This window comes from Mauremys mutica, chromosome 20 (genome assembly GCF_020497125.1).
Source record: "Mauremys mutica isolate MM-2020 ecotype Southern chromosome 20, ASM2049712v1, whole genome shotgun sequence".
Lineage (NCBI taxonomy): Eukaryota > Metazoa > Chordata > Testudines > Geoemydidae > Mauremys > Mauremys mutica.
This window is the reverse complement of record NC_059091.1, coordinates 8,613,034-8,629,991: the sequence shown is the minus strand read 5'-3', so window position 1 is coordinate 8,629,991 and position 16,958 is coordinate 8,613,034. Positions and strand designations below refer to the sequence as shown.

The window sequence follows — 16,958 nt, the reverse complement described above, 5'->3', positions numbered from 1 at the left end:
CTGGGGCTGCCTGACCCCCCCACCTGGATCGCTGGGGCTGCCTGACCCCCCCCCACACCTGGATCGCTGGGGCTGCCTGACCCCCCCACACACACCTGGATCGCTGGGGCTGCCTGACCCCTCCCCCTCACCTGGATCGCTGGGGCTGCCTGACCCCCCCCCACACACCTGGATCGCTGGGGCTGCCTGACTCCCCCCCACACACACCTGGATTGCTGGGGCTGCCTGACTCCCCCCACACACACCTGGATCGCTGGGGCTGCCTGACCCCTCCCACACACACCTGGATCGCTGGGGCTGCCTGACCACCCCCACACACCTGGATCGCTGGGGCTGCCTGACCCCTCCCACACACACCTGGATCTCTGGGGCTGCCTGACCACCCCCACACACCTGGATCTCTGGGGCTGCCTGACCCCCACACACACACCTGGATCTCTGGGGCTGCCTGACCCCCACACACACACCTGGATCGCTGGGGCTGCGCCTGGAGCCCGCGGGATGATTCTGGGTGAGTGGATGCTGTGTCCGTGTGACCCCCTCCCCAGCTCTTTGATTCGGCCCAATCCGTGACTCCCCAGCCCCGGGGGTTGGACCCGCTGCGCCTGTCGGATCTTATGTGTGCTGGGGTGGGGGTGGGGGGCAGTATCGTCTCCGGGATGGCGCTAATCGGACGCGCCTGAAACTTCCCCGGGATGCGGGGGGAGAGGGGCAGCTTACACAGAGCTGGGGGGCGGGGGACAGTTGTGCGGAATTCGCCCGGACGCCCCCTCCTCTGCCCCCACTCCAAACCGCTCCTCCCCCGGACCCCTACTCTGCCGCCTACCCCATCTCCCCTGCTCCATCCCCCTCCCCTTGCCCCCTCCTCTCCATCCCCCCCCCCGCGCCTTAGACCCCCGGGGCACAATATGGAACTTTTTGTCATTTCAGACCAGTGCTGCTTCCAGCCTTGGTCTGGGGTGTGTGGCGGGGGGGAGGGGTGTGATCAGGGCTGGGGGGGGGGAGGCTGGAGGAGTGGGGAGCGTGGGGGGGCGCACAAGGGGATGGCGGGGACAGAACGATCTGATCTCCGCGGCTATTACTTAGCTCGGTCCTGCCTGTTCTCCCCTGGGCCTGACTCCGGCAGCTGGGCGAGGGCGGGGGTGGGGGGTGCCGCCGGGGGCTGCTGGTTCTGCGGGAGCGCGGGGGGGTGCTGGGCGGGATGTGCCCCTCATGGCTGAAGCTTCATCTCTGACCTAGATCCTGGCTCCATCCTCCCTGTCCCTGCACAGCCCTGCCCCCTCCGTGACCCCAGGATCGGGGTCCCCAGGCAGCCTCTGCCCAGCGACGCTGTCACCCCTGGAGGGAGGTGGGGGAGGGGTGGGAGATGCTCTGCTCCAGCCTTGTGGGTGGCTGGGCGACAGGCTCCATTGCTCCCTAGTCCTGGGGGGGGGGGGAAGCTGGGGGGACCAGGCCTGGAGCTTGGCCTGGGGGAGGCGGCGCCCCAGATGGAGTTCACAGCAGCCAGGAATGAGAAGCAAAGGAGTCTGAAGTGTGGGGCTGCTGACTCTGTCCCGTTCCCCTGCTCCCCGGTACTCCCATCCCTGCCCCCTGCCCCCGTCCCGTCCCTCTGCCCCATGATACCCCCATCCCTGCCCCCTGCCCCCGTCCCGCCCTCTGCCCTGTCCCGTCCCTCTGCCCCATCCCGTCCCTCTGCCCCGTCCCTCTGCCTCATGGTACCCCCATCGCATCCCTCTGCCCCCGTCCCTTCCCTCTGCCCTGTCCCATTCATCTGCCCCGTCCCGTCCCTTTGCCCCATGATACCCCTGTCCCGTCCCTCTGCCCCTGCCCCGTCCCTCTGGCGCCCCCCGTCCCATCCTTCTGCCCTCCATCCTCTCCCTCTGCCCCCCGGTACTCCCGTCCCATCCCTCTGCCCTGTCCCGTCCCTCTGCCCCTGCCCCGTCCCTCTGGTGCCCCCCGTCCCATCCTTCTGCCCTCCATCCTGTCCCTCTGCCCCCCGGTACTCCCGTCCCATCCCTCTGCCCCCATCCCTCTGCCCTGTCCCATCCCTCTGCCCCCGTCCCATCCCTCTGCCCTGTCCCATTCCTCTGCCCTCGTCCCATCCCTGTGCCCCCTGGCATCCCCCGTCCCGTCCCTCTGCCCCTGTCCCTTCCCTCTGCCCTGTCCCATTCCTCTGCCCTGTCCTGTTCCTCTGCCCCACCTTACCCACGTCCTGTCCCTCTGCCCCGTCCTGTCCCTCTGCCCCATGATACCCCCATCCCCGCCCCCTGCCCCCATCCCGCCCCCTGCCCCCATCCCGTCCCTCTGCCCTGTCCCATTCCTCTGCCCTGCCCCGTCCCTCTGCCCCTGCCCCGTCCCTCTGGTGCCCCCCGTCCCATCCTTCTGCCCTCCATCCTGTCCCTCTGCCCCCCGGTACTCCCGTCCCATCCCTCTGCCCCCATCCCTCTGCCCTGTCCCATCCCTCTGCCCCCGTCCCATCCCTCTGCCCCATGATACCCCTGTCCCGTCCCTCTGCCCTGTCCCATTCCTCTGCCCCGTCCCGTCCCTCTGCCCCATGATACCACTGTCCCGTCCCTCTGCCCTGTCCTATTCCTCTGCCCCACCTTACCCACGTCCCGTCCCTCTGCCCCATGGTACCCCTGTCCCGTCCCTCTGCCCCTGCCCCGTCCCTCTGCTGCCCCCCATCCCGTCCTTCTGCCCTCCATCCTGTCCCTCTGCCCCCCGGTACTCCCGTCCCATCCCTCTGCCCCCGTCCCTCTGCCCCGTCCCATTCCTCTGCCCCCGTCCTGTCCCTCCCCGTCCCGTCCCTTTGCCCCATGGTACCCCCATTGCGTCCCTCTGCCCCCATCCCTCTGCCCTCTGGCATGTCCCGTCCCTCTGCCCCCTGGCATCCACTGTCATGTCCCTCTGCCCGCGTCCCATCTCTCTGCCCCCTGGCACCTCCCATTGTGTCCCTCTGACCCTGTCTGGTCCCTCTGCCCCCCAGCACTCCCTGTCCCATCCCTCTGCCCCCCCGAACCCACCATCCCATCCCTGTGTCCCCCAGCACCCCTGTCCCTCTGCCCCCGTCCTGCCCTCTGCCCCCCGTCATCCTCCTCTCCCCATAAGCTCAGTCAGAACGGGGGCCAGAGCAGGCAGATGACAAACCAGTGTCACCCACCCACCCAGCTCTGCTGGTGCCCCCACTCCTGAACTGCAGCCCCCTGTTATCCCAGCCCTGCCCCCCCAGCTCTGCCAGTGTCCCTCAGTTCCAATCCCCAGCCCCCTGCTAGCCCAACCCTGGGCTCCCCCCATCCCCCGAGCTCAGTCCTGCTGTATCTCACATCAGTTGCGGGAGGTTTGGGAGAGGGTGGATGACAAAGCCCCCCTGACTCCTTTGCCGGGGGTTGGGTCACTGGTCTCTAGAGGTTATGGGGGCTGCAGGAAGTGGGGCATTAGGGCGTCTGTAACCTCCAACCCCGGAAGCAGGCGCTGCCCTCGCTGCTGAGTCTGTGGCCACCCCTGCCCTGGCTGTGCCACAAGCTGTTATTCGTGAGGAGTTGGGGGTGGGAGGCAATGCCCCCTGGCTCCCTAAGACTGTGGGACACCTTAGCTCAGCCCCGCTGACCTGCGGCTCTATTGGGCCCCAGCCGACATCTTCCCCTATGCTCTAATGGTGGCAGTGGGTTCCCTGCTCTGGATGGCTGAGGTGGCCATGCCGGGAGAAAGGCCCTGTGCTGGGCATGTTGGCAGCTCTGGTCTTGGCTGGAACCAGCCCAGAAAGAATGTGGTGGGGAGGGGACCAGGGCCCCCCAACATGGGGGTGGGGCAGGGCCACAGCATCTGATCCAGCTGGGATGGGTCCCTGGGCCGAGACTTCCCACAGCTCACTCTGAGAGCCCTGCAGTAGCTCTTGGGCTGGGACTGGGTCTGTGCGTGTCCGGGGCTGCCCGTGTGTCCGGGGCTGCCCGTGTGTCCGGGGCTGCCCGTGTGTCTGGGGCTGTCTGTGTCCGGGGCTGCCCGTGTGTCTGGGGCTGTCTGTGTCCGGGGCTCTGTCTGTCTGTCTGGGCTCATCTCTCGCTCGCTCCCTCTCTCCCCGCTCCTGTCACCCTCCCTCTCTTTCAGTGCTTGGTCTCATGCCTCTGACTCCCTTGTGTGTGTGACATGGACTCAGGCCAGAGCCCCAGATATTTCCCATGTAGGTGCCACTCCCAGGATCCCATCCGGCAGCAGCGCCTGGGGGGTCCTGTCATGGGGCGGCGCTCAGCGGCAGCGCCAGGAGGTCCCATCGCAGGGTGGCAGGGGGTCCTGTCATGGAGAGCGGGGGGCTCGGTGGCACTGCCTTGGGGGGTCCTGCCTCGGGGCAGCGATCGGCGGCAGCACCGGGGCATCCCGTTGTGGTGGTTGTGCTGGGGGTTCACATCGCAGGGCAGTGCTTGGCAGCAGTGCCAGGGGGTCCCGTTGCGGGGTGGCAATTGGTGGCATCACCGGGGTACCCTCCTGGGGCGGTGCTTGGCAGCAGTGCCGGGGGGTCCCGTTGCGGGGCAGCGCTTGGTGGCAGCACCTGGGGCGGGGGCACAGCAGTGGGCCTGGTGAGAGAACCAGCTTTCTGATGAAGTGAGATACTCGGGCGTCCATGTCCTGTGCCGCTCCCTCAGCGCCTTGCCAAGCGCTGGCGTTCCCGGCGTGTGCTGGCCTGTCCTGGGAGCGCTCTGCCCCCTGCCATGCCAGCCTTTCTGCTGTTGGACATGGGGGTCTCCTTCACTTCCTGTACTAAACTGCAGCGTCCCCCAAGGTGGGTGCTGACTATGGTGGGCAACCCGGTTCCAGCCCCAAGCCCATTGGCAAAGGGTCGCTAGGGAAGCCTAGAGGATCACTCCTGTGTGTGGGGGGGGGAGTGTCTCTGTCTGAGGCTGAGCATAGTAACAGAACCAGGGCTGGCGGACGAGGCGCCTGCAGGAGCTGGAAGAAGGGCCAGTGCCCTGTCCTTCAGCTGCCCTGTGCCAGGGCAGGAGACCCCCCGCCCCAGCACATGGCAGGGCCCATCCCACAACCAGTGAGGGCACTGGGCCCCGGGCGAGGAGCTGGGCATGCAGCAGGTCATGGAGTGACACCCCCACCCCCAGCTCCCACTGCTGGGCAGGCTGGGGGGTAAATGCCCCTGCTGTCCCGGGACCCCGCCTGCACCAGGGTCTCAGGGATCCCGGCCTGATTCCCAGGCCGCGCTGCCCTGGCTGCACCAAAACACCCTCCCTCCACTCCACTATCCTCAGGGTCCCATAACGGGGGGGGCAGCCCAAGGCTCGCAGGGCTGTGTTCGTCTGATCAGCATGGGGGATTGACAGCACGGGGCAGAGGGGAGCTACCGAAGGAATTACCCGCACGCAGACACCCAGCCGGGCAGAGAACGGTGACTGAGCCAGGCAGGAGGATCTGGGCAAGGCAGGGTCGGGATTGAGGGGCACTGGCAGACCTGGGGGCTATTGGGGGAGCCCAGGGCTGGGCTAGCAGGGGGCTGCGGCTCAGGATTAAGGGGCTGAGGCCGTATTAGACTGTCTAGCAAAGAGTATTGAATATGTCAGTTGGTGTGGAAAAGCTCAGTGTGAATTAGCAGTGTGTGTCTGCATGTCGGTGTGTGTGTGTGTCAGCATGTGTATGTGTGTCAGTGTATCCACAGTGTGTGTGTGTGAGTGTATGTCTGTGTGTGAGCAGGGTCCCCCCCATGGGGGGCGAGGGGGCAGCTTGGCTAGCGGGGAGGAGAACTGGTACATTGTTGGCAGGGGGGACACAGGAGGGAGTGAATTTGGGGGGATGTAGAGTATTGGGGTGAGACCCAAACAAAGCTGGGGGGGGCAGAAGGCGGGAACCCCAGCAGGTTAGAACAAGAACAAACAACTGTGCTCTTTCCTGCCTGTCTGGTGACTGGGGGCGTTGGCGGCAGGGCGGGGTGCGGAGAGCTCCCTGTGGAGTGCTGGAGCCGGGGCCGTGGCGGGGAGGACACCCCTGGGGGAGGGTGGGGACCTGCACCGAACTCTGCTCCGCCCCACTTGAGTGCCTCCCCAGGCTGCCTGCCATTGCCCATCGTGGTGCCGGCCGAGCAGGGACCGCGGGAGCCCTTGCTCAGCAGGTGTCATGGTCGCTTCAGTGCTGAATGGGCAGAGCAGGAGCGGGGAGCTACAGGGCATGTGAGCGGCAGGAGACAGGCCCTGGGCTGGTTTGGGAGGCTGACTACAGTCAGCGTCCTGGGGGCAAGTCTCTGCTCCAAGGGTGCGGCAGGGCAGGACGGGGCACTTCAGTGGTACTATGTGGTGTGGGGAGACCATGAGTGAGTAAGTGGGTGGCCTTGGCAGAGCCACTTTGGGAAGGCCCAGAACCGGCACGTTATGGGGGCTGTGGGTCGGGACTGAGGGGCACCAGCAGAGCTCTGTGCAGGAGCTGGGGGAAGGAGGGAGCCCACAGCTGGGCTAGCAGGCGGCTGCAGCTGGGGAGTGAGGGACACTGGCAGAGCTCTGTGGTGGGGAAAGGGAGAGCCCTGGGCTCTCCTGGCAGGGGGCTGCGGGCCAGGGAGCTGGAGGGAGCTGGGCCTGGTTACTTTGCCTCTGCCCACTTTCCCATCTCTGCGGTTCCACGGCGTGGTGGCTCTGGGGCGTTACATGGGCACTTGGGGTTTGCAACCTCCCGACAAACCCGTCTTGTCCCCCTGGACAGCACGAAATCTCCCTGCCGGGCAGCGCTGTGCTCCATGTATTCTGTCCGGCCCAGGGCTGCATCCCCTCACCAGGCTCTGCATGGCAGGCAAGACTGATCTAGGCTACCCTCACTGGACACTTGAGTGGATGTCACACCCTGTATTGTTTTGGTAGGGTGCTCAGTGGGTGTGACACACTGGATTGTTTTGGTAGGGTGCTCAGTGGGTGTGTCAGGCAGGATTCTTAGCGTGCAGGGTTGTGTCACACACTGCATTGTTTTGTGTGACACACATTGAACAATTCTGGTAGAGTGCTCAGTGAGTATCACACACTGGATTGTTGTGGTAGGGTGCTCAGTGTGTATCACACACTGGATTGTTGTGGCAGGGCCCTGCCTTGGTTTCATATACTGGATTGTTTTGGTGAGTGCTCAGGGGGTGTCACACACTGGATTGTTATTGTAGGGTGCTGAGTGGGTGTCACACACTGGATTGTTTGGTTAGGGTTCTCAATGGGTGTCATGCCGTGGATTGTTTTGTTACGGTTCTGAGTGGGTGTCACATACCAGATTGTTTTGGTAGGGTGCTGAGTGGGTGTCAATCACTGGATTATTACGGTAGGGTGCTGAGTGAGTGACACACACTGGATTGTTTTGGTAAGGTGCTTAGTGGGTGTCACACTCTGGATTGTTTTGGTAGGGTGCTGTGTGGGTGTCTCACACTGGATTGTTACGGTAGGGTGCTCAGTGCATATCACACATTGGGTTATCTCGGTAGGTTGCTCAGTGGGTTGCACACACTAGATTGTTAGGGTAGGGTTTTCAGTGTGTGTCACACCCTGGATTGTTTTGATAGGGTGCTCAGTTTATGTCACACCCTGGATTGTTTTGGTAGGGTACTCAGGGCATGCCACAAACTGGATAGTTTTAGTAGGGTGCTCAGTGGGCCGTGTGCACTGCAATGTTATTGTAGGGTTCCTATATATTTGGTGTGGCGTTGAAGCCGGTAAGCAGTGCTGTGGGCAGTGGGAACTGAGGGACCTTGGCTTGGTTGATGTGTCTGTTCTCTCCCCCTTCTTCCCACCGCCGACTGGAGGCCGGTCGCTCTTGGCTGTATCGCGGCACCAGCCGGCCTTTATATAAGCAGGTTGTTGTGGCTTAACGGGTTATTTTTATCCCTGAGCAGAGTCGTGCTGATGGGTTCCCTTTTCAGTTACTTCCTCCACTGTCAGCAGCCAGAAGGCCAACCCGGCTGGGCTGAGCCGAGCACACCTTGGTCCTTCGGGAGAGCTCGGTTCCCGCTGGCTGACTGCGGTGCCCTCCCGTCCTCACTTGCACTGAATCACCCGGGCCGTGCCAGGGCCACGACCTGGAGCCTGGCAGTTCGCCCTGCAGCACGGCTGTCCCTTTGCCACAATGCCTGCGGCCCGGGGCCAGGCCAGTCCTGCCACTTCCAGCAGAGATGGCACCGAACCCCAGATCCCTCCTCCCCGTGTGGCTGGGCCTGGGGAGCAGTCAGCATGGAGGCTCCCGTCCCCGGGTGCCAGCCCCCTGCGCTCAGGACCCGCCCTGCACTGCAGATCCCTAGCTTCTGTTAGTGCCCTCAATGGCTTGATGCCCCCGAATCCCTCACCGCGAGGGTGACCCAGCCTCTCTCTCGGGGCACCCCCATCTCACCACAAACAATGCCAGCGAAAGCGCTGGCAAGGAGGACCTGACAGAGGAGAAGGGAGCGTCACGTCCCTGCAGGCAGCAGCTCAGGGCCTGCGCCCCAGGGTCTAGGCTGGACTGGGCCATTCGGCCTTGCCTGCCCAGGGAGGGGGTGAATCTGAATGAATGGCCCCGGCTGGTGTCTGTGGGGCCTGAGGCAGGAGGGCCAGGAGCCACCAGCTGCCCCCGCAGCAGAGCCGCTCGCCAGGGGCCACCAGTGAGACACGCCCCACCCGGCAAGGGGGTGCCTGGCTCAGCTCTGCCCCGGCTTTGTGGGCAGCAGCTCAGCCACGGCCCATCGGGGGGCACCACGCTCCTTAGCCAGGTGACCCCGTACTGCGTGCGGCCAGCCCCTCTCCCATGGGACGAGCTGGGAGCACGTCTCTCCGGCGCAGGGGTCCTGGCATTGGGGCCCAGGAGGGCTGGGGACTGGATGGGTCAGGGCACCAGGCCCCATCACAAGGTGGTCAGCACAGCTCCATGCCAGGCCACCTGGGAAGGCTGCTTGTGATCTGGGCAGCAGAGTGCCCCCTGCAGGGGATGCGTGGTGCTGCTTGTTACCCACCTGGGGTTCCCAAGCATCTCAGCATCACTAATGCCCATGGCAGAAAGAGAGAAACTGAGTCACACGGTGGTAGGAGTCTTCCCAGGGCACGCAGTGAGCAGGGCTTGGGATAGAACCCAGGAGTCCTGGCTCCCAACCCCAGTTGTTGCTGCCTCTCACCCCACCCCCGTTCTTGCTCCCTCCGCCCCCTGGGCGTAGTGCTGCCATCTGGTGGATGCTGACTCCCCACCCCAGAGTGGGGCCTTTGTGGTGAGGGGCTGGTTTGGGTGGCAGGTGAGGCAGGGCCCTCCCTGGGCCAGGTATGTTTGTGTGTGTGTGGAAAGGGCGGGGGGGACAGGACAGGACCTGAGGGCAGCTGGAGGGGCTGATCTGGGGAGTGGAACTACTGGGGGACTGTGTGCCTTGGGGGCCACATGGCTATGCGGTGACCTGGAGGGGGTGGGATGGCTGGGGATGGGGGTTGTGCGGGCAGTGGGGGAATTGTTGGGGGAGGGAGGTGCTGAGATCTGCAGAGGGGGCTCGAGAGTGGCTGGGGGGGTGGGAGTCATTGGGGTCTTCCGGGGTGTGTGTGTTAATCCTGCTTGTTCTGGGGGGAGCCTGGCCGTGGGGCAGGGAAGTGGCTCTGCCTCCAGCAATGCCAGGACTGTATTGGGCACTAGGCCCTGCCCCAGGGCAGCTCTGCCTGACGGGTCCTGCTGATTCCTTATGGTGCCACTGCCTGGGCCATTGGCACCATTCCGGGGATCCTGGCTAGACAGAGGCCAAGCTCATGTGTGTCCCCGAGCTGCTGCCTGGCACCCGCACCACGGGGAACATGAACCTGCCACCCCCCGGCTTCCTGTGCCACCCCTCAGGCTACAGGAGCGACTCCACTGGCTGGCAGCAGTAGTGGGCAGTTATCTTCTAGTGGGTCAGAAGGGAGGTGGCATGTGGTTTGCTAGAAAGTTACGCTAGTATCTGCAGGGGCTCCAGGGGGCACTGGAGATATTGTGGCATCGGCAGGGGTGCTGGGAATTTGGGGGGCACAGGGTGGGAAGGGACATGGCTGTACTGGAGCTGGTGGGGGAAAGCGGGGTGTAGGAGGAGGCTGGGTTCTGGAGGGGCGTGATTTGCATTGTCCCAGAGCAGAATCCCTTTTCCATCCCCACAGGATGGGGTGCCCAGTGCTCACCCTGTGCTGGCGCTGCAGGACACAGTTCCAGGCAGGCTGATGGCATAGCCAGTATCAGTGCCAGCCTGGGGGTACGGAGCAGGCCCAGCTGGGCGAGGGTCACCTTCCCTCCAGGCGCTTGGCATTATCTGCTGCCTTGGCCACCCTTCTGAGACCTTCCCAATTAGCGCCTGGCTCAGATGGGTTTGGTCCCTCTGGGCCTCGCGGTGTGGCGGATCCAGGAGGGGATTAGGGACTCGAGCACCGGTCAAACCCCTGCTCTGGGATTGTGGCCCTGCTGGGATCCTGAGGAAATCAGACCGGACCCCGCCCCCCACAGCCCTCAAGAGCCCAGGCCCCCCAAGGACTCCAGCCCCCCAAGAGCCCCAGCCCCTGCCCTCCACCCCCAGCCTGGCTCAGGGCCTGAGGGAGTTGCAGGAGCTTAGCTGGGAACTTTCTCTTTTGCGGGATCTTCTGCACCGTGTTGCTTCCCCCTCCCCCCAGCGGGCAGTGCCAGATGCCCCAGTGGGTGAGTCTCTCACCGGGCCCTGGGGGCTCCGGCCCTGGCCGGGCAGGTGTCTGATCTAGGAAGTTGCCCAGCTGCCAGTGGCTGGGCCTGACTGTCGGGGTGGGGGAGACCCGTGGCCCTGTGGCAGAGACGCAGGGTGAGGGCTTGCTGGGGAAGGGCAGGGCAGGGCAGTCCCTGTCATGGCTCTGCTGCAGCGACTGCTCCGAGCCGCACTGCTGCAGGGTCGGACACCCATCCGCCAGGGCCTCATTGTCCTGGGCACTGGCCAGGGGCGATTCAAAACGTGGGAGTCCCCTGGCACCTTCCCCTGAATTCACAGGCAGGGATATCAATAGCCACCAAGGGGCAGCTGGATATCACCCCACAGTCGAGAGGAGAAACTGAGGCGCAGAGTGGGGAAGAATGCACCCAAGTTCACAGAGCCATGAATAGAACCCAGGAGTCCTGACACCCAGCCCCCATGCTCTGACCACTAGACCCCACTCCCCTCCCCAAGTGGGGACAGAACCCAGGGGTCCAAGGGCTGCTCCCTGGGGTAGCCCCGCAGCTCCTCGGGCAGAGGGGTGGTCAGACTCCAGCAGGCGACTGTGAGATGAGTTTGCCGGTTCTCAGGCCTGTCCGTTGTGAGCGAGGGGGGATGATACTGAGCCCCCCAGGATGGATAGCCAGGGGCCTGCTCCCCCACTGGCCTCCACTGCCCCCTCCCTGGTGTCTGGGCACCAAGCAGAGCCCTGGCTGCGGGTGGGGGGGTGGGGGGGATTCTCCCTCCTGCTCCAAGCAGGGACAGAGCTGAGGCTGCCACTCCTGGGACTAGCCCTGATGGGGATTTGCACTGGGAGCAGGATTCCCGGGTCCCCTTGCTGGCTTGGGGAGAGGAGCAGTAGTCAGGACTCCTGGGTTCAGTATCCCCTGGGCCTTGCCTGGGCTCCACGTGCCCTGGCAGATCGCAGGTCTCTCTGGCTGTGTGGGGCTGGGGGGCGGTGGCGCCCGAGTGGTGGCGTGGGTGGGTAACGAGGCCTTGCCGTGCCAGCGAGCCCTGCCCTGGGCAGAGCAGGCGAGGGAGGGGCGAGCATTGTGTTCCCAGGGTATCGCCGGGGCTCGGCCTGGGGAGGGGGAGCCGTCAGCACCGGCCTGGGGAAGGCATTCGCTCTGGGCCCAGCACCGGAACCAGCCTGGGGCCTGCGATCCCACCGTGGCACACGCCCCCTCACCCAGGGCCTACGAGACCCCACGGAGCCTGGCTGGGGGGTTGCCCCAATGCTGACACTCAGGTGGGGCAGGGGGGAGGTGCCAAGGAGAGGGCTTGTCAGGGGGAAGGTGGGGGGGCTCACATGGGGGGCTGGGCAGCAGGCTTCTCTGGGGGAGTCTCCGATTCTAGCAGCTCCCCCAGCCCATCCCGCTGCCCGCTCGGTGCCCACTCAGCCCCTCACGGTGACGGAGCCGCTCCTGCTCCTCTCAGCCACGCTCCCAGCCCCCGCCAGCTGCCGCGCTGGCAGCGGAGAAATGGGGCCAGTTTGTCAGGAACAATCAGGGTCTTTTCCGCCCGGCTGCTCCCAGGCTGCGCAGAGACGGGCCTAGCTGGATGGGCGAGGGGCCCCCCGGGCTCTCCGCAGCCAGCGCACAAGGGCCGGGGGGTTGGGGGAGGGTTGCACCACCGCCCACCCTGCTATGTGGAAGGGCCGGGGGTTCACGGAGCCAGGGCCAAACCTGCTGGCATGCTGGGGGGGGGGGGGGAGCGTGAGCGAGCTGGGGCATCATGCCCCGCCAGGCAGCCCTGGGCCCTGCCACACGTCAGTCAATCCAGACTGGGCGCCCTCAGACCGCAGGGGTAGGAGCCCCACTCCCAGCCCCCAGAGGCTGCGGGTTAGGGGAGGGGGCGTCGCGTGTGGGCAGCCAGCGGGCGCGTAATTAACCTGAATCCAGGCTGGGCTTGGGCCCACTTGGTGTGAACGTTTCCCTCACTAAAAATAGCTGCGGAGATGCCAGTCGGCAGGCGGGGCACCGCTCCCGCGTCCCCCCGTGCTCCCCGCCTCCCCTTGGCATCTGGGCAGGCAGCAGGGCTGGCCTCGGGCTGGCACATAAGGGACGGCAGGGCCAGGCCGGTCCTCACTCCACCCCACCCCACTGGGCACTAGTTCCCACCCTGCACTGTGTGCCACCGAGTGCCTGGGCTGGCTCGGGGGGGGGGGTGCCTGGTCCTTCCCCACACGCCCCTTGTGCCCGTCAGCCAGCCACAGGGCTGTTCTCCCAGCCCTAAATGCAGTGATGTGCCCAAGGCCAGGGCATGTGCTGGGTGGGTGCTGAGACCCCCCCCCCTCCACCTGCCTGGCTCCTAGGGGTGCAGTGGGTCAGGCCCAGAGATTGGATCGGAACCAATGCGGGAGGGGGCTGGACCCAGGGATTTCTTCTGGGCCTCTCCAGTGACTCCGCAGCCCCCCTCCCCTGGCTCTTAATTTGCATGGTGCCGTGTTGCATCCTGGGACTTCAGTTTCTGACTGGCAGTGGGGCCCTGACAGCCCCTCCCCCTGTCATGGGAGTTCTGGTTGGGGTGTGGGGGAGAGCCACAGGCACTGGCCCCTCACTCAGCACCTTTTGCCAGCCCGGGAGAGACCGGGTGGCAGGGGAGTGAAGTGGCACTGCCAGCCTTGGCGTGTGACCGGTGCACACGGCTGCACTGCCATGTGGAGGGTCTTGGAGGAGAGTGGCAAAAAGGGGAATGTGATAGTCCGGGGTTAGACCAGGGGGCTGGGAGTCAGGATGCCTGGGTTCTGCCCTTGGGAGGGAGCAGAGCAGAGTCTAGTGGTTAGAGCAGGACACCTGGGTTCTGGCCCTGGGCGGGGAGCAGGGTCTAGTGGTTAGAGCAGGGGCCTGGGAGCCAGGACGCCTGGGTTCTTTCTAAGCTCCAATGGCAGGAAGTTTATCAGACAGGAAGTGAGGTGCAAGTTTCCCCCAGGGAGGGCAGTTTCCCCTGGGCTGTGAAGGAGTTGCTGGTGCTGGCAATGCTCCCATGCAGCCGGGATGTTTTTTTCTAAGATCTGCTGTGGGTGCAGCAGGAATCCCCTGGAGGCAGCCCTGGGGCCTTTGCCAGCAGGGCCCTTGGGCTAGGAGCCTCAGGCTCCCCCACCCGGTGACCGGTGTGGCCCTGCCCCTTGGGTCCCGGCTGAGGGAGGCTCCAGCTGTTGCCCCAGGCTGTCGTGCTCTGCCCCTGGGCGTCGGGTCCCACTCCCCGTGTCCCTGGCACCTCTCTGGCCGGAGCTGTTCCAGGTGCACACCCCGGGCTGGGCCCTACGCTGGGTCGCAGCACCTCAGGGAGCCGAGAGGGCGCTGGGCCTGGGCTGCACTGGCCTGGTTGGTGGGTGGGGGCCTGGCAAAGGCAGGGTAGGGGGTTCTCCCATAGTCAGGGCAGCATCACTCAGGTTGGGGGGTCCTGCCAGCTCTGGAGCAGGGGCGGGAGAAGTTGGGGACACAGGAGCTGTACGCAGCCCCCCAGGGCACAAGGACAGGCTGAACGCAGGACCCTGACTCTGGGTGGGTCTGGGGGGTGAACGGGCCTTTCTCCCTGCTGCGGAGCCTTTCATCTCCACCTCGCTGCCCCCATAGCAGGGTCTGCGCCGACCCCCTCCATCCGCTCCAGGGTGCGTGAAGCATAGGAGACCTGGCGCCTCGGCTGCTCAGAGAGGCTGCCCCGAAAGCAGGTTCTGCTCTAGCCGGGCTGGGAGATGAGTTTCAAGCCCCCCTCTGTATTTGGGGAGGGGAACGTGGGGGGCTCAGTTGGGGAGGGGCCAGTCCCCCTGGAGCCCGTGGGAATCTGGCCTTTAAGTTCCATGAGATCAGGGACCAGAGTGTGACCCTGCTGGCAAGTGTCCCAGAGACAGCGTGCTGCGAGCACTGGGCTGGGGGCCAGGACGTCTGGGTTCCATGCCCAGCTCTGGGAGAGGAGTGGGATCTGGTGGGTTAGAATGGGAGGTGGGGGGCTGGGGGCCAGGACTCCTGGGTTCTGTTCCTGACTCGCTATTATCGTGGATAAACTCACATCCCCTCCATGCCTCAGTATCCCCAGCCATGTGATGGACCTGCCTCCTGGGGAGGGGTGTCTGGAGAGCTCCTGTGGTGGGCAGCCGCCGGTGCTGTGCAGAGTCCCCAGACTCATATCGCTCCGCCTGCCCCCTGCCGGCTGTGCCCTGGAGGGTGCGTGGGTGCCCCTGGTGGGCTCTGTCCCTGCCCCCAGACCTGGCCCTGAATGGGTCTCCTCTTTGCTGGAGCAGTCTGTGCGGGCAGGGCCCCAAATGCCCACCCCAGAGACTCTCCCAGGGGTAGGGTCAGGGGTGACTCCACCCTAAACCCCTGTTGCTTGGACCAAAAGAGCTGGGACAGCAGGGCCTGCGGGGCGGGATTGAGGAGCCCTGGCAGAGGTGTGGTGGGGAGCTCAGGGGGCTGCGGGTCGGGATTGAGGAGCGTTGGCAGAGCTGGGGGGGAGCCCTGGGGGCTGCGGGTCGGGATTGAGGAGCATTGGCAGAGCTGGGGGGAGCCCTGGGGGCTGCGGGTCAGGATTGAGGAGCATTGGCAGAGCTGGGGGGAGCCCTGGGGGCTGCGGGTCGGGATTGAGGAGCATTGGCAGAGCTGGGGGGGAGCCCTGGGGGCTGCGGATCGGGATTGAGGAGCCCTGGCAGAGGTGTGGTGGGGAGCTCAGGGGGCTGCGGGTCGGGATTGAGGAGCATTGGCAGAGCTGGGGGGAGCCCTGGGGGCTGCGGGTCGGGATTGAGGAGCATTGGCAGAGCTTGGGGGGAGCCCTGGGGGCTGCGGGTCGGGATTGAGGAGCATTGGCAGAGCTGGGGGGAGCCCTGGGGGCTGCGGGTCGGGATTGAGGAGCGTTGGCAGAGCTGGGGGGGAGCCCTGGGGGCTGCGGGTCGGGATTGAGGAGCATTGGCAGAGCTTGGGGGGAGCCCTGGGGGCTGCGGGTCGGGATTGTGGAGCATTGGCAGAGCTTGGGGGGAGCCCTGGGGGCTGCGGGTTGGGATTGAGGAGCATTGGCAGAGCTGGGGGGAGCCCTGGGGGCTGCGGGTCGGGATTGAGGAGCATTGGCAGAGCTGGGGGGAGCCCTGGGGGCTGCGGGTTGGGATTGAGGAGCATTGGCAGAGCTGGGGGGAGCCCTGGGGGCTGCGGGTCGGGATTGAGGAGCATTGGCAGAGCTGGAGGGGAGCCCTGGGGGCTGCGGGTCGGGATTGAGGAGCATTGGCAGAGCTGGAGGGGAGCCCTGGGGGCTGCGGGTCAGGATTGAGGAGCATTGGCAGAGCTTGGGGGGAGCCCTGGGGGCTGCGGGTCGGGATTGAGGAGCGTTGGCAGAGCTGTTGGGAGCCCTGGGGGCTGCGGGTCGGGATTGAGGAGCGGAGCTGAGCAGTTCCGGAGCTGTTTGCCGCTCCAGCACCTCATCCATCCTCCCCCCAGGCCCCGCGTCCCAGCAGGCGTCACACCCAGCAGCCTGGCCTGGTGCCCGCGTCCTCCTCACCCCACCCTGGGCGCACCCTGCGTTCCCCCACCAGCCGCCCCACCCAGAGACACGCAGGTCATGGGTGAGCTGGGGGGGGGGCAGGACTGAGGTGAGCTGGGGCCAGCTTCACAGGCTCCTCTGCGCAAGGCCACGCAGGTCGCCATGGTGACTATTCCCTAGGATGTCCCCTACCCTTGGAAGTAAAATTACAACCAGGGTGTGTCCAGGAGCTCCACTGCCCCCTGCTGGCAGGATTCACACCTGCCACGTGTCATAGGCCCTGTACACTCAGTAGCAATTGTGATTCATCAGTCGCCTGGTTTGTGGGAGCAGGAGAATCCTGGCTCCGACCTGCCTGTCACCGGGAAGCTCCAAGGTGCGGTGAGGGGCATAAGATACAAACGTGAGGGCCCGAATGAGCCCACATGTGTTACAGACAGTCCCATTTCCTTGCCCCCAAAGGATCCCGAAGCAGTTACTGGATAAGGCACAAACATGCTGGCAAACTGCAGCCACCTCTGGGGTGATGTAGAGCAGCTCACAACATCTCTGAACAGCTGCTTAGGACAGGACAGGGCGGAGCCCTTCGCCTCTTGAGAGAATGCAGCAAACTAAGGGGGGCTGTGGGTCGGGATTGAGGAGCGCCGGCAGAGCTGGGGGCGGGGGGGAGCTCACAGCTTGGGTAATGGGAGGCTGCAGGTTGGGATTGAGGAGCGCTGGCAGAGCTGGGGGGCGGGGAGCCCAGGGCTGGGGTAACAGGAGGCTGTGGGTCAGGACTGAGAAGTATCGGCAGAGCTGGGGGAGAAGCCCAGGCTTGGGGTAAGGAGGGTCTGCAGGTTGGGATTGAGGA

The 16,958-nt window shown here is 65.2% G+C and overlaps 1 protein-coding gene across 2 annotated transcripts in view; it reads left to right on the top strand.

Annotated features, from left to right (window-relative positions):
- Window positions 1-405: 405 nt before the first annotated feature.
- The window catches only part of ZNF385A (zinc finger protein 385A), a 78,934-nt gene continuing 62,381 nt past the window's right edge, over window positions 406-16,958 (top strand). For both annotated transcript variants that reach the window (XM_044995679.1, XM_044995678.1), the window contains exon 1: window positions 406-511. In XM_044995679.1, coding sequence (XP_044851614.1) covers window positions 502-511 — 10 coding nt within the window. In that variant the 5' untranslated portion in view covers window positions 406-501. The remainder of the gene's footprint in view (window positions 512-16,958) is intronic.